This window comes from Lissotriton vulgaris, chromosome 1_2, assembly GCF_964263255.1.
Source record: "Lissotriton vulgaris chromosome 1_2, aLisVul1.2, whole genome shotgun sequence".
NCBI lineage: Eukaryota > Metazoa > Chordata > Amphibia > Caudata > Salamandridae > Lissotriton > Lissotriton vulgaris.
Window position 1 is genome coordinate 46211663 of NC_141686.1, and position 16601 is coordinate 46228263.

At 38.7% G+C, this 16601-nt stretch overlaps 1 protein-coding gene across 1 annotated transcript in view; it reads left to right on the forward strand.

Annotated features, from left to right (window-relative positions):
- Positions 1 to 16601, forward strand: part of OVCH1 (ovochymase 1) — an 852055-nt gene that overhangs the window by 118376 nt on the left and 717078 nt on the right. The window contains exon 6 of the mRNA XM_086952799.1: positions 107 to 202. Within this exon, the coding sequence (XP_086808925.1) occupies positions 107 to 202 (96 nt within the window). The remainder of the gene's footprint in view (positions 1 to 106; positions 203 to 16601) is intronic.

Sequence of the window (16601 nt, forward strand, 5' to 3'; positions counted from 1 at the left end):
TTGCTGATTTAAAGTTGTCTGACATTTCGGCTTTAGGCCTGATGTACCTCGTACTACTTTACTTGCACTTCTTTCATCTGTGTCCTTCTTTCCCTACCTTCTTCAGGTACTTACGTGCAGCCAATCTGCCTTCCACATCCAGATGACAAGTTTGAGGTTGGAATGCTCTGTATGGTCAGTGGCTGGGGATTGACAAGCGAGGGTAAGTACTGAATCACGTTTGACAATTCATATATTGCTTTAGTCTGTTTTTTTTCCTCATTTTTTACTTACGTGTATGGTCTTCAACCTTACTCTGGAAAATACTTTTTAACCTCTCGCCATACTTATTTTAACCTCAAGAATATGATACTGTTTTTCATCATGTCTCATTGAATAATGACAAATGGGAGTACTGCCCTGGATTTCACGACCAAAAAACATTCCCCAAACTGTGTTTTTTGGTACCATACGTTTATCAGAACTCATTCAACCATAGAGGCCATCAAGTGGGTGGGGTGCCATTTCAAAAATCCTGCAGCTTTCTTTTATATTGTAACCAGAACCATGAGAGGGCTCTGTAAAACAAATTACTAAATGTAATGCAGAAAACGATTGCATGCCACTTTTATGACAATTAATTATTATTTGAAACTAGTGCCCCATCCGTGTGAAACAGCCACAGTGCAATTTGATTTGACACGTTGTGAGCTTTTCCCATAAAATATTCCAGTTTTTACTTTTGAACCATTTTCTTGCTATCTGCAATGGCACGAGACTCCTCACTGGTATATCACTCACTGTAATGCTCAACCTAAATAGGTTTTCACCTGTAGCTACCTAGGTCTACCTTTTGAAAATGAGGTCCATAGGGCTTGGAGGAGGTGTATGTTCACGTATATTCTGAGAAAGTCTGCCTGCCTCCACTTAGCGCCTGCACATTGGAAGCTCTCTGCTACAGTCACAATGGTTATAAGTGAATTTGTTACTGAAAGAACACCATTCGTTTTTGGTGAAGAGTATGTGGTGTTGTATTTTTTCCTAGTACTCTTTGATGCAACTGTATAACATTGTAACTTTGTCCTGGCACATGGAACAAGACCTGGAGTCCCTGCCTTCTATACATTTTGCTGGGCCTAGAATTCATACGCGAGGATATTTTATCATAGTTAGATGTGTTTAATGTACCTATTTGAGGATTTCTCTAAGACCGCCATTAATGAAATTCTCTAATAGAGCAGCGAGGCTGAATGGAGTTTATTACAATGCTAATCGCTTGGCATATTAATGGTCTCAATAAATTGACCCATTCCCGGGAGATTAGGATTCTCATACTGAAGATAGAGTGGGGGTGGTGAATTTCCTGAGATATTACCAGAAACGTGTTTAAGTGACAAACTCCCAGTCTTAGAAATTGAAAGACGGTAGGCTTACCTCTGGTGCCTAATCATAGGCCCTTTTAGGGTTTGTAGGGTAGAACCTGTGCCAGTGAATACCCAGAAAAGCTATGTGCTCTAACTTGGAAAGGAATCTCAATTTAGTTTTTTCCCCAACAAGCTGTGTAGTGCTCTATCAGTGGTTTGGCTCAGTTGGTGCCCGCTATAAACTGAGGCATTAGGGGGCTTCTCTAGATTGGGTACCTCACCAATTGTAGAACTGTCTGTCAATGCTCCCTTCTTAAACCACTGCACAGGCCCCTCCTGTGGAACCTTAAAAGCCCCCCCCCCTGTTGATACCTGTGATGAGGTCTTGAGGGTTAACACACTCCTGACTTGTACTCCAGGACACTTAAGGGTGTACCCTCAACAGTGGTCGTCGTATCTGCTCCCTAATTCCTCTGCCAGCCTCAGTGGGGAGTGGTCCTGCTAAAATAAACTGAAGGATGGCGTCTTGGGGTGCTACAGCAGGTACAGTCTCAATAGTTGTGTACAGTCATGGTGCAGGTGCAGGACTTGATCAATTGTGGCTGAGGCACCTCTTGACATGATAAAATCTAAGGCCTGCACAGATCTGACTTTTTTAGAATATGTAAAATGTACAAATATGGTGTGAAGATTATTTGAGTAGTTTGAATTCTAAAGAGGCAGTCCTAACCGATGACCCAATGCTGCTCCTGAAAAAGTTACCTATGTCACTCAAAACAGTAAACCGTGCAATGAATAGTTATGCCACATTTTTGTGTAGCACTCAATTATTGAAAAAAATTCAGTTGCTGGTGTTCTGTTCAACCTGCTGCTACTCATTCCCCCTCCCATTCAGTGTACTGCAGCAAAGCAATCTCTTCTTGTTTCCATGGAGCAACAAGTGAATGAGGTAAATGTATTATCAAAATACAACAATTAGAAAACCTATATTTTGAATGAAGCGTCCATGATGGCCCAAAGTATAATTTTCAAGGACTTCCGCTGAAAGTTTAGCTGAAGACGTGTTTGCTTATTCTATGAGCTATTTAAGAAATGGTTAATTTGGCTTTTACATCTCCAGAATGCAGTTGCTGAGGAAATATTTCTCTTGCTTTAAGAAATGGGTTAGAGGTAAACAATGTCATTGTTTTAATTACGTTGTCATTTTTGATTTGCCCTAACCATGATTGTCCCATGCTGAATTTGCAGAATGTATTAATACATAATCTGTGATTTGTCTATAAAACCTTATGGATATTGTTGTTCAAGGGATTCTTTACCATTTTCTTTGTGGGCAACATGCTTTTCATGAGTTTGACATTGTTTGCTTAGATTTGGTTAACTAGAACTATGAATATAATTTCATGATTTTGCATTTGTGTACTTTTGTTTTTGGGCCACCATGGCAATTTGATGCATTTTTCTCTGTACCGTCTATTCAACTATTTTGTAATAAATATATTGTTGCCCTATATGTGATCTAATACTGTATTATACACTTCCAATGTTTTATTCTTTTAAAATGTACTAAATTGTATTTCCTCATAAGGAGTGTAGTCTTTAACTGCTAGATTAATACTTTTTTAGATTTTTAATGTAATTTAAAATGTTTTTATATATTACACCGTATATTAAACACCAGCTAATGAGATTTCGATTTGGCCTAATTCCGCTGAAAGCATACAAGTTTGAGCAAGGATATAAGATAGGAGCCTCCTCCCAATGTCGGTTTTGCAAGCGGGGAGAGGAAAACCTAATTCACATTTTGTGCATTTGTCATCAATTGCGGCCACAAAGAATATTCTGGCTGAGACCAATTTGGCTCCTTCTAGGTATCAGGACATGCCAAGAAGCACTTGAGGAATGCATGAGGGGGGATTCGCCTCAAATGGCGACCAGCTTTGTCAAATTCATTACCGAAATTAATTCCATGACTTTTCCCTCTGTGCAAGCCTGAATCTAATTCCCTGCAAGTAATCGATTTTTGACTTTCCTTGTCTTTTTACTTTCCCTTCCCACCCATTCACTGTTTTAGTTTTTAACAGCCTCGAATGTTTTTACTACCGTTTTTTGTATTCTTGCATATTGCAATGATTTTAATTAATTGTGCAATAAAAACTTTACTTACTTACTTGTATATTACAGTTGTAACTTTTATGACTTGTTGCTGAATAAAGTCTGTAAATTGCTAAATCAGCTGGAGACTGAGGCCTAATTATATTGGAAACCTTTTGGAGTGATCAGAAAGTGGGGTTCCGGTAATTTTTTTGGTTGGCTCCCTCAAATTAGGTAGCAGAGGATAGTTCTTGTTAGGGAGGTGCAAGTTTGCTCCTCAGAAGTTTGCCCAGTGAACTCTGTAGGCTGTTTGCTATTCAAACTTGTATTTTGATACTATTTTTCTTCGATTTGCTTGAAATCTAATTTGTATAACTGAGAGTATTCAGACTTGTGAAATACGGATTTATTTCCTTTCTAACGTAAACCGATAATGGATTTATTGATTTCCAAAGGATTTTTGTAGATCTGTAGTTTCCCTGTTCACGGAGAAACCACGCTGTAATTGTCCGTTCAGACAGGGAGCTGTGCTGGTATTGGTGTGACAACACCACTAACTGTGCTTTGATCGGTTGTTCAATATAGCAGCACTGATAGGTTGACCTTAGACAGACCTGCTCTGCAATTGCTTGTTGTTCATTAAGTTTGTTTTTAGAATGATTTTGACTTTTTTGTGCTTTCTACTTGACTAAGTGTTAACATGGGTGAAATACTTAAAACTTACAACTATGGAAGAGGATAAGCTTTGAGGTTCAGAATACGCCAAAGAAAGGCATCCTAGCATTTTTAATGATGGAAGAGGTTAATTGTTACATATACAATACGAGAGCAGTGACTAGAAGTACACAGTTCGAATCACTAAATGAATGGGATCACATAACAAAGGTAAACAACCTTTACAACTGTCATTACATCGCACTACTTTTATATAGCCGTCATTACATCGCAACATCCTTTACATCGCATGTCATTACAACGCATCCATTACATTGCATGTCACTACAACGCATGTCATTACAATGCATGTCACTACAACGCAGGCATTACATCGCAAGTCATTACAACGTCATTACAACACATAGTGCCCTTACACTATCCAACACTTACCCTACTGTTGCACTCGCTGGAGTTAGAATAGTAATTTTTACCCCTACACTTGGAATATCTCGGGTCCATCCTTAACTACCTGGAAGTTGGAGGTGGAATAGGAGGGGATTTACGTGAAGTTGAAAGCCACCCGATGGTTTAAGTAAATGGCTCTTTATCAGCAAAGATAAACTTTAAGTGAGGAACTAGACACGGGTGCCCCCTATCTCTACTTCCTTTTGCCCTGTATATAGAGCCTATAGCACAAAGTTTAGGATGGAACATGGGTAAAATTCCATTAGTGGGGGAAATTGAGTAGGAAGGATGTGGATGATCTGTTGGTATACAGGTCGGATATTACATCACCACTCCCCCACATAGCACAGGAACTGACTCGTTTTTGAAGCTTCTCAGATTATAAAGTCAATGAAACCAAGATTCAGGTAATCCTTTGGAATGAGGTGGTGGAACCAACAAGGACATTTTAAGATCTTAGTCCAAAATATCAACAAATGTTTGGAGACCAACCAGGAGAGAGTGAGAAATGAAGTGGACAAGTTGATGGCTAAATGGCAACTCCTACCTCTGATGATACACAGGCAGGTCAATATTGTGAGGATGATTATACTGCCAAAATGTACTTTTCTGTATATACAAAAGGCGGAAAACTTACCCAAACTCGGAATTCCACAATTACTCCAAACATCGTTCGTACCGGCACAACACTAACCAGCGTGTCACGTTGTTGGAGAGGATATAGACAGAGGACCAATATGTCAGATTTACGCAACAGGCAGAAGAATGGAGATTGCTCGGCCTGCATAGTCGCCATATTTAGTTTGTGAAAGAAATCCTTTTAACATGGTATATTGCCGATGTAATGGTCAATACCCCACAGAAATGTAGTTAGTAGTGCATACTAACGCATAAATTGGTCCAGAATTAAAGTTTAGAATAATATATTATGTCAATATGTTATAACCTGGACATACAAATAAGCACATTCCGTGCACACAAAACCCCTCATATGTTGTAAAAAAATAACTGCTCCAGCGGCGTCTAAGCAACAAAAGTTGCTGATAGAACAGAATAAAAATTAGTTTATCAGAAAAAATATCGATCCTCCTACAGACTACCACAAATGACCAAACGTGAGTGTGCAGAAGGCACCATTTTAGACGAGGCAGCACTGCCTAATCATAATATTGACTGTAACGTGCCCCAAAGTAACTACTCGATATATATACCAACAAAAAGTTATCTAGTGGGTATATAGAAAATAAGTAAAATTCTCTTACTAAAAAAGGAAGTAGTGCGAAATCAGGAAAGAGGGAGCGCTTTACTGCACTCAAGTGAAATTAGGCAATTAGAGCAAAAGTGTAGCCCCTACACCAAAGCTAAAAAAATAATAAAGTGTAACCAAAACTATTTTCATTAAACCAGTCTACTTACACAGAAGTGCACATATACCGAAAATCAGTAGTAACTGTGACTAGAACAATATGAACATAATTAAAAGCAAACCTGTCCAATAAATCTTATACATAAACTGTATAAATGTCATTGTTATAAGCAAGCATACCCTTTATACACATAAAACCATTAAGATGTCATCAAATGGTACATTACCGATTCATTCATTACAAGATATTTACATAGAGAATATGCTAAACAATGCTAAAAAAGAGAGAACAGGTATGGGGCTCAGCAAGTTACTATGGAGTGGTACTCTTCCATAGAGTTGAGACCTTCGTTGATGCTGTTACAACGGAGCATCCACCGACATTCAGTTCTGTTCAAAATATTGGAGATGCTCCCACCTCGTTCTGGAATTTTAACTACCTCAATAACCTGCCAACGCATATCCCCTGGGGCATGATTGAACTGTTGGTAATGTGCCACTAAGGGTGCATTTACTATTTTGCAGTGTATGCAGCTTTTGTGTTGGCCAAGTCGTGTCTTAATTTTCTGTGTTGTTTGACCGATATAAATCAGGTCGCACAGACACCAAATTGCATACACGACGTTTGCCGTGTTGCAATTTGATAAATCTCGCATGTCATGTTTGATGTTCCCATGCACAAATTGTTTCGTATTAAGACTGGACACAGATGAGACAGCTGCCACATTTGTAATGTCCCAGAATTTTATTGAGACCCCACATTAATGGCAAAGTTGGACTCTCATCATGGGGAAAGGCCGCTCGTACCAAATGGTCATGGATGTTTTTACCACGTTTTAAGGAAAATAGCGTTAACTCATTCGTGATACCAGTGGCCACAACAAGTGGCCAATGTTTCTTGATGATACAGGACAATTTATTACTACGTGTCCCAAAAGTTGTCACACATGGGATACGAGTCCTAGGTTTTTAGACCTGGGGATCAAGAGAAAGTCACGGTGATTGTACCAGGCTCGTTTCATTGAGCGTTGGACAAATTTCCATGGATAACCACATTGTTGTAACTTCCTTGAAAGGATCTCTGCTTCACGAAAATAGTCATCTTTAAGGTAATAATTTCTTCGGATCCTTAAAAATTGTCAGAAAGGGAAACCATCCCTTAGTCCACGTGGGTGATTACTTGAATACTCTAAAAGGGTATTCCGTGCAGTTGGCTTGGTAAACCATTTCGTGGACAGCCGCCCTTCATGGGGGAAGATGGCCAGGTCCAAGAAATCTAACTCAGTTACTTGAATTAGAGGAGAATCTGAGGTCGTTAGAACAGTAATTTAGCCAAAACTAAAATCGGTCCAGTAAGCCCTTAGTCCCCGTCCAAATAAAAAAAAGTCAATGTAACGTTGCCAATGGCGGACGTTACCAAAGAAAGGATTGTAGTTATTGTAAAAAATAAACTGTTTTTTAAAATAGTCAACAAACAAAATTGGGTGCATAAGAAGTGTAGTAATGCTTAGAATTAGATGATGCAGTCATGATGCAGTGGAACTGCATCAATGTGAATGTTCCAATTTAAACCAGTATTTGTGGGTTTGCTGATGGTTGCTGTACTTGACTTGTACTGAATAAAAGTCATCCTAATTCAACAATTTGAGTGGATTACTACATATTTTGGCGACGAGGACCTGCGCAGAGGACAGGTAGTGGACAACCATCACCTCTGGAACGATGCTATATTAACTTAGCACTATTGAAGAAACGCAAAGAAACGCATAAAAAAGAAGAGATTCCATCTGAAAATTGTAAGTGCTTTCTAATTATTAATAACCAACGGGAGTTAAATTCTATGAAGATTGAATTCAACAATTTTAAAGATTTCAAATGAAGATTAAATTCAACAATTTGAAAGCAGTATATTGAAGCCTTTAATAAATCATTTTAAGTGGCAAGCTAATACTGTATATTTGAAACGTTTTATTTTGAGCGCTTATATTACATTCTGAGCACTTTTCTTTAAAGACTATAATTGCTCTGGCTCATTTTGGATACGTGCTAAAAAGTTTTCTTAAGGAGTACATCTCGTTTTGCCCCTAATTCTTCAGGCGCGCTTTAAAAGAACTTAATTAAAAAACGCGAGGAACTTAATTAAAAAACAGGGGAACCTAATTGAGAAATAAACATTGCTGCGCGTCCAAGCGCGAGGGAAGCCTAATCAAAGGTAAACATCGGCGCATATTGCCGCGCGTCCAAGCGCGAGGGAAGCCTAGTCAAAAGTAAACAACAGCGCATATTTCCGCGCGTCCAAGCGCGAGGGAAGCCTAACCTAAAACAAACATCGTGTTCAAGCGTGAGGGGAACTTGAACGGACATTAGCGCGCATTCAAGCCTAATCGAAAGTAAACATGAGAGCGTTCAAGCGTGAAGGCAGTCACATTAAAAATACATTAGCGCAAAACAAATGTTTACGTGCGAACTCTAAAATCTCCCTTTAAACATTTCCTGATTAAGCGTCATGGAAGGAAAACACAAGGTGGCATTTTTAGAAGACAAGCACACGAATTTAATGAGTGGAAATTACTTACAATAAGCTGTCTCGGTGTCTCTTCTATTGGAAGTCTCTGTGTAGCTAAAAATAAAGAAAGGACTTCATCAGCTTATTCATCACCTTATTCAATGAAATGAACAACAGACTCTATCTCTAACTGCGTCTCATACTCCATCCCATATACATTAATTATTTTAGATTGTTATTTCAATCTATTATATTAATTAATTATTTTAATTAATTATTTTAGATTGTTATTTTAATTAATTGTGTAAGCCTATTATTTTTGCTTGTTATTTTTAAATTTAATTTACAGGTATGTCTGATGAATCGATGTCTGCACCTCCAAAATTTTTGGCAGTCCCTGGTGAACCTTCCATACCATGGAAACGTTGGAAGAACATATTTATAACTTATCTATTAGCTATTGGAGGGGACAAATATGGTCCTGTACGGAGACAAGCCATACTTTTACATCATCTCGGTGTGGAGGGTAGGAGAATATATGATGACTTGCCAGAAATATCATTGGGCACAGGAGATGGTCAAGCAGTGAATATATATGAAATGTCCTTACTGATGTTAGAAAAACACTTCACTCCAAAAGTAAATATTGTTTTTGAAAGACATAAATTCTTCTGCAGAGTACAAAGGTTTGATGAGAGCATCATGTCATATGTGGCGGATTTGCGTGGTCTTTCTGTCACATGTGATTTTCAAGGTTTATGTGATTCTTTGATAAGAGATCAAATTGTTAGATGCTCAAGTAACAAAAGACTTAGAGAAAAATTATTATCTAAAGATCCTACTTTGGAACAAGCTATTAGAATTGGTAGAAGTATGGAAAGTACTGACATGTGGGTCAAAGAAATTGATAAAGGTAAAAGTGTTTCTGGTAATCCGGTTGTGGCGCCAAACAAAGAGAGTGCAGTAGAAGTTAAAGAAGTAAAGAATGAAATGTATAAGAAACCTCAAACAAAAAGCAATGATAGTGGATTGACCAAAACAAGTGATAAGAGACCCATAATTTGTTATAGGTGTGGATGTCCAGGTCATGTAAGTTCAAGCTTTGCATGTGGAGCGAGAAATGCAACCTGCAGAATATGTGGCAAGAGGGGTCATCTGGCAAAGGCTTGTAGATCGAAGGGATACACTAAAAGTGCTAGCATTAAGGAAATAGAGAATGGCGAAGAAGAAAAAGAAGAATTGTTTCTTTCTGTTGAAACTGTGGAAGAACCATCACAAGTTATTGGGTCAATGGAACACTTTGACTCTGATGTATCAAAGATTGGTGAAGTTTGTACAAATTTAAAAAGAGAAAGTACAACTAAATTAGAGAAACCTCACTGTGAAATTGCTCTGGGAAAAGGAACTGTAAATCTTTTGGCTGATTCTGGTAGCCTTTTTACTTTAATTTCAAAAGAGACTTTCATAGAAAAGTTAAATGGAGAAATAAAAGATTTGTTACCTGCGGATATGAGAGCTGTGGGGTACAACGGATCAAAAATTAATATTCTTGGAATGCAATGGATGGACATTGTTTTTAAAAAGAATGGAGTCCATGGAAGGGTGTATATTACCAAGGAAGGATCTAATTTGCTCGGATGGCGTCATCAGAAAGACTTAAGTATTGTACTCAATCCAAATGCTGTGGAACCTGTGATGATTATTGAACAAGATGTGGATAATGTATCTTCTGGTGGGGAGTTGGAGAATGAATGGGGTAAAAAGTTAATGGAAAAGCATTCTCAGATATTCTCTGATAAATTGGGTATGTTGAAAGGATTTTCACATCGTATAATTTTAAAGAAGAATGCTAAGCCAATAGTTCATAAAGTTAGAACAATTCCACACATGATGAGGGAACCACTTAGCAAGGAATTAGATAAGCTATTGGAGGCTAAAGTTATAGAACCAATTGAATCATCAGAATGGTTGTCTCCAATTGTTGTCGCACCGAAGGAAGGGAACAAAATTCGTTTATGTATTGATTTGAGGGATTTGAATCGTAATATCTGGGTAGATAGACAACCTTTACCGAATATTGGAGAAATGTTGAGTAGAATGGGTGGAGGTTGTGTTTTTAGTGTGCTTGACATGTCTTCTGCTTATCATCAAGTGAATTTACATCCTGACTCACGGCCTTTAACATCTTTCGTAACTCCTTTGGGGGCATTTAGGTACTGTAGGATGCCGTTTGGGTTGGCGTCAGCTTCAGCAGTATTTCAACGCATTATGCAGAATATTTTTAAGGGAATGGACAGAGTGTTATGCTTCCAAGACGACATTATGATTGTTGGAAGGTCATTTGAAGAACATGATCAGTTGATGAATGATGTGTTGCGTAGAGTTTTGGAGCATGGTTTGACAATAAAAAAAGAGAAGTGTCAGTTAAGGCTAAGTCAAGTTAATTATTTAGGTCATCAAATATCTGCAGATGGTATAAGACCAAAAGGTAGTATTGTGAAAGCTGTCAGGGATGTTCCATCTCCCACTAATAAGGAACAGTTAAAGTCATTTTTAGGTCTCGCAGAATATTGTGCTAAATTTGTGCCTAAATTTGCTGACTTAGTGGAACCAATGAGACTTCTTTTAAAAAAAGGAGTGTTATTTGAGTGGAGTGTTGGATGTCAGGACGCGTTTGTTAAGGTAAAGGAATGTATTTCAAAGGCTCCGTCATTAGGACCTTTTGACTTTAAGAAGAAGTCCATATTAGTCACAGATGCGAGTAATGTTGGATTGGGGGCGGTGTTGATACAGGTGTCAGATGGTAATGAAACCATCATTGGATTTGCTTCACGTAGATTGCAGGGAGCAGAAAGATCGTATTCTACCATAGAGAAGGAAGCTCTGGCATGTTGTTGGGGGATAACACATTTTAGGTATTATTTGTGGGGGTTGCCATTTGTGGTAAAAACAGATCATAAACCTTTAGTTCATGTTTTTAAAGGGGGACGAGGTCTGGATGGAAGTGTGACTCCCCGTATATCAAGATGGTTACTATCGGTCCTAGATTACAATTTTGTGGTGGAATATGTACGAGGGAGTAGGAATGTCATTGCAGACTGTCTTTCTAGGATGCCGGTAGATGATGATATTTGTGTAGAAATATTAGAAGATTATGTGGTGAATATTGACAGTGAATTTGCTGTTAGTCAAGAAGAGTGGAGAGAGGCTTTGGAGTTGGATATGGAATACAAGAAGATAAAAGAGTTGATAATGAATTCTTGGAATGGATCTAGTGAAGAGAATGTACATAAGCAATTTGTTTCTGTTAAGGATGAACTTAGTTTGCAAGGTGACAAGATTTTAAGAAGAAATAGGATAGTTCCACCAATTTTGTTGAGGTCAAAGTTGTTGAGAATTGTACATGAGGGACATCTAGGTAGGAGTCTGACTAAACGTAGATTGAGAGAATTTTATTGGTGGCCAGAAATGGACAAGAATGTGGAGGATCTTGTGCGTGATTGTCATGCTTGTAGCAATAGTGATAAAGTGAAGATTACAAGGGAACCTCCGTTGAGGTGTGTGGAATTGCCCATGAAACCTTGGGAGAAATTAGCCTTGGATGTTTTGGGTCCAATTGACAAATTGGGTTGCAATAATAGGTTTTTGCTTGTGTTGGTGGATTACCATAGCAAGTGGTTTACTTGGAAATCTATGGGGCAAGTTTGCACTTCTAATGTGATTGCATTCTTGAAAGAAGTTTTCTTGGAAGAAGGGGTACCCAAAACTCTCATAACTGACAATGGTGTTCAGTTAGTTTCTTCAGATATGACTAGTTTTCTTCTAAGTCTGGGCATTAGTCATGAGAGAGTGGCTTTGTTCCGTCCGCAAGCAAATGGACTTGTAGAGAGGGTCAATAGAATCATAATGGATTCCATACAACTTTCTTTGGCTAATGGTTTATCTTGGAAGGATGAGTTGCGAAGAATGATGTGGGGTCATAGAATTACATCACATTCAGTTACTGGAGTTTCTCCTTTTGTGGCTTTGAAGGGAAGAGAACCAGGTACTAAGGAGTCTCCAATGTGGTTGAAGGAAAAAAATCAAGTTTGGGTTGATAGGGAAAAAATGAGATCGAGAGCTATTGATTGTCAGTGGCGCAACAAGTTAGAATTTGATAGTAGGAGACATGTGAAGGATTTAATTTTCAAAGAAGGTGATTGGGTTGTTGTAAGGAAGTTTGGTTTTGTAAGAAAAGGGGAAAGTAAGTTTTCTCAGCCACATAAAGTTGTTTCAGTTAAAGGCTCTGTGGTTGAGTTAGATGATGGGAAGAAATGGAGTTTTGGTAGTTTGTGTAGAGTGTCTCATTTGTAAGTATATTTTGATGCAATGCAAACTGTAAATGTGATTTATTTGTGAAACAGTTCATTGATATGTATTGTACTTTGCAATGTGTTACATTTTCTAATGTTTTCTTATTTTCTTTCTTTTTGATTCCGTAGGGGGGAAGATATGTAGTAATGCTTAGAATTAGATGATGCAGTCATGATGCAGTGGAACTGCATCAATGTGAATGTTCCAATTTAAACCAGTATTTGTGGGTTTGCTGATGGTTGCTGTACTTGACTTGTACTGAATAAAAGTCATCCTAATTCAACAATTTGAGTGGATTACTACAAGAAGCCCCCATTGATGTACCCGTAAACCGGCAAATAATATTGTCCGTCAAACTCAAAAAAGTTCTTGGTTAAGGAAATAATCAAAAGGTCAACAATAAAATCAGTGGGAACAGTCATTGGAGCGGTCCGTGTATCCAAAACCTTACGGATCACTTCAATACCCTCCAACTGGGGTATATTTGTGTGGAAGGACTCAAGGTCTATACACACCAAAAGCTCTGTTTAGAGGCAAAATTGCATGACCTCAATATGGGAAATAAAGTCGCCACTATCGCGCACATAGCTACGAGTGGCATGCGCAAAGTCTTTAATGAATACATCAATATATTTGCATAGAGGCTCCAGGACCGACCCACATCCAGAGACAATGGGTCGGCCTGGAGGAGAAAGAACACTCTTATGCACTTTTGGAGGTGTATATAACACTGGAGTTTGCGGTGACTTTGCATTCAGAAATGTAAATTCTTTCTGTTATGAAACCCTCAATTTTGGCTGCTATAGTCGGTGTCAGGATCATCTGTTGAATGTCGGCCAAGGGACTAGCTCTCAGGGGGAGGTAGTGGTCAGGATTAGAAAGTTGACGTTTGATTTCGGTCTTGTAATCAATTTTAGACTGTACCACTATGCCCCCACCCTTGTCGGCCGGCTTGATTATAATCTCTTTAAGTTTCAGTTTGGTTAGTGCCTGTCGTTCTAATAAAGAAATATTGTATGGAATATATTCAACATTTTTATTCAAAGCAAGCACATCTTTAAAACTATTGATTCAAAGGCCAACAATTCAACAGGGACCAGATTCATTGGTGGATTAAAAGTAGAGGGTGGTCTTAATCCCGAAAAACTCTTTCATATTATTGTCCTTACCAAGAAAAAACGCCTTAATGCGCAATTTCCTAAAGAATTGCAATAATTCCAGTTGGATGTCACAGACCAGATTTTTCTGTGGGCATACAGCTGAGTCCTTTGGATAGCAGTGAGACCTCAGCTGAGGACAGTAGAGGATCCTGAAAGATAAAAAATGGGCATAATATTTACAGCAGGACAGTCTTGTTCAATTATTGTGGGGCGCCCCACTGGTAGAATTTCCTGCGTGTTTGCCTCTCGCCTGATTGAAAGTTCCAAGGTTGGGCTTGTGGATTGGATAATGGTGTGCGGGTTTTGATTCTGCCCCTCCCTCTCCCTCGTAGTTCTAAAAAAGGAGGCGGTGGGGGTAGTTGAAATTCGAGGGGCCGGGACGAGGAGCAGCACTTAGGTCACTGTCGTCGCCCGAGCTGGCTGATGAATCATAAAATGTTACACCCACATTTTTCTTAAACCGTCCCGAAGTCTGATAATTATCCGAATACTGTTGTCTTGGTTGGGAAAAGAACTCATCCAGTACACAAGGATGGAAACAAATTTGATTAAAATTAGCAATATCTTTCTCGATTCTATTTGTTTTTTGTCCTCTCGACATACTCAAATTCAGCTATGGTTTTAGTAACTTTGTCCAAAGCTGCCTTTGCATCTGCAACTATATTTCCTTCTGTAAGTCTCTTTTCCAAGTCCGCTATAATTTCTAATTCCTTCTTACTGTGTTCAAGAGCCGTATCGATGCCCTGTACCAACCAATGGCGGGAACATGTAACACCGATATGGCTGAACCCTTTGCGGAATTTGGGGTAAATTGTAAATATCACAGGCACATTACGTACCTGCAGTCCCATAGGGATGACGTCTTTTTTCAAATATTCCGTCATTAGAGCACGTAAAGTAGTTCGTGCATGTTTTTTGCGGCGCTGTTCTAATTCATCTAGCAGTGCTTGTCCATCATTTAAAACAGGTGTTACCAATGCAGCGCCGAGCAGAGATGGCCCACTAATAATGCGTGCAATATACTCCTCTGAATACATAGGAGCTTCAGTATTTGCCATAGTCTATAGGGAAAAATACCAAGGCGCAAAGCCCTCACAACCAACCGGTTGTACTTAAATCATTCACAAACTACAAGGACTATCCAACACCCCTGAACCAGGGACAACTAGTCATAACACCTAACAATTGGTTTAGGTGGACAATGATGGCATAAACAAAATACACAAGGGAAAAGAAGAAGCCTAAATACACATGAATTAATTTACACAAGCAGTAAAAATTTATTATGCATGTATTTTTTATAAAAAGTTATTTCATTTTTTTTAAAAACATGTTCCAAGAAACAAAAACGCTCAAGAAAAATGTTGGCAGAACAAAAAAAACACACAATTCACATGCCAAACAAGTGGCTAACAAACAAACATTGAGTATACAAAGGAACAGAAGAAACAATGTGTCCTTCTCAAATTATGGCCACAGAAGGCGTTGACGGCCTTTCGACCGCTGGGTTACAATGCAGTCATCAAGACAGAAAATGACTGGAGCGTAAAGTAGCTGTAAACAATAAAGATATAGATATCAATCAATTACATATTAGTGAGTAGGCTTCTTCAAAGGAAAAAACTAAAGGTAAAGAACCACCAAGTGAAAAAGGGGAATTTGAAAAAGCAGAGAAACTACCACCACACCAGTCGTGATTCCAACAACCAAGAGGAAGCCAGCAGAAGATTTCTCTTAACTTAAGAAATGGGTTGGTGCTAAATAATTGCGTAGTTTTAATAATTGCGTTGTCCTTTCCGATTTGCCAAATGCAAACCTAACCAGGATCTTACCAAGCTGAATTTGCAGAACCTATTATTAGCCTGGGTTATGTGTCTACATTCTTTGGGATTCTGTTCTACAAGCAATTCTTTACCATTTTCTTTGTGGCTGACATGCTGTCAGTGCTCTTTATGAATTTGACAATTAGATTTTGCTTAGCTAGGGACTATTTAGTTTTATGATTTTGGATGGATCTGTACTTCTGTATTAAGGCCTTAGTGGCAATTTTATGTTTTTTTCCTCTGACATTGCCATTGACATTCTGTAAAATATTATGTTTTGGCCTATTTTTGACCCGGTACTCACTTTTATGCTTCCAATGTTTTATTCTGTTTGCACTCCTCATCAAGAAAAGATAATTTAGCAAAGTCCGTCTCTAATCACCAAATCAACAGAAGACTCTGGAGCTGAATTATTTTGGCAAAACATTTGGGGTGATTAAATATTGGGGTTCAGGTGATTGTATTGTTTAGACTCATACACTTTGAATTCGGCCACTGCACCCTCTGTCTGTAATATTGCACTGTGTGGTGACCAGTCTGTCTTTCAGAATTCAATGGCAGCTGAAAAAATTGCTCATTGACCCGTGATCTCCGCTCTGCCCACTTGTTCCTTCTTTCGCTGCCCATGTTTAAAAAGAAACGACTAGGTGGATCTAGTTTCGCTTACCTCTCCCCTAAAATTTGGAACTCCTTTCTCCTGCCTATTCGGAACTGCACTAAGCTAGTAGAATTCAGGAGAGCCCTGAAGACCTGGCTATTCAAACAAGCGCACGGCTAGAGCATTGTTACCATCTGTCTCTTCAGTCACCATCTGTCTCTCAGCGCCATGAAACC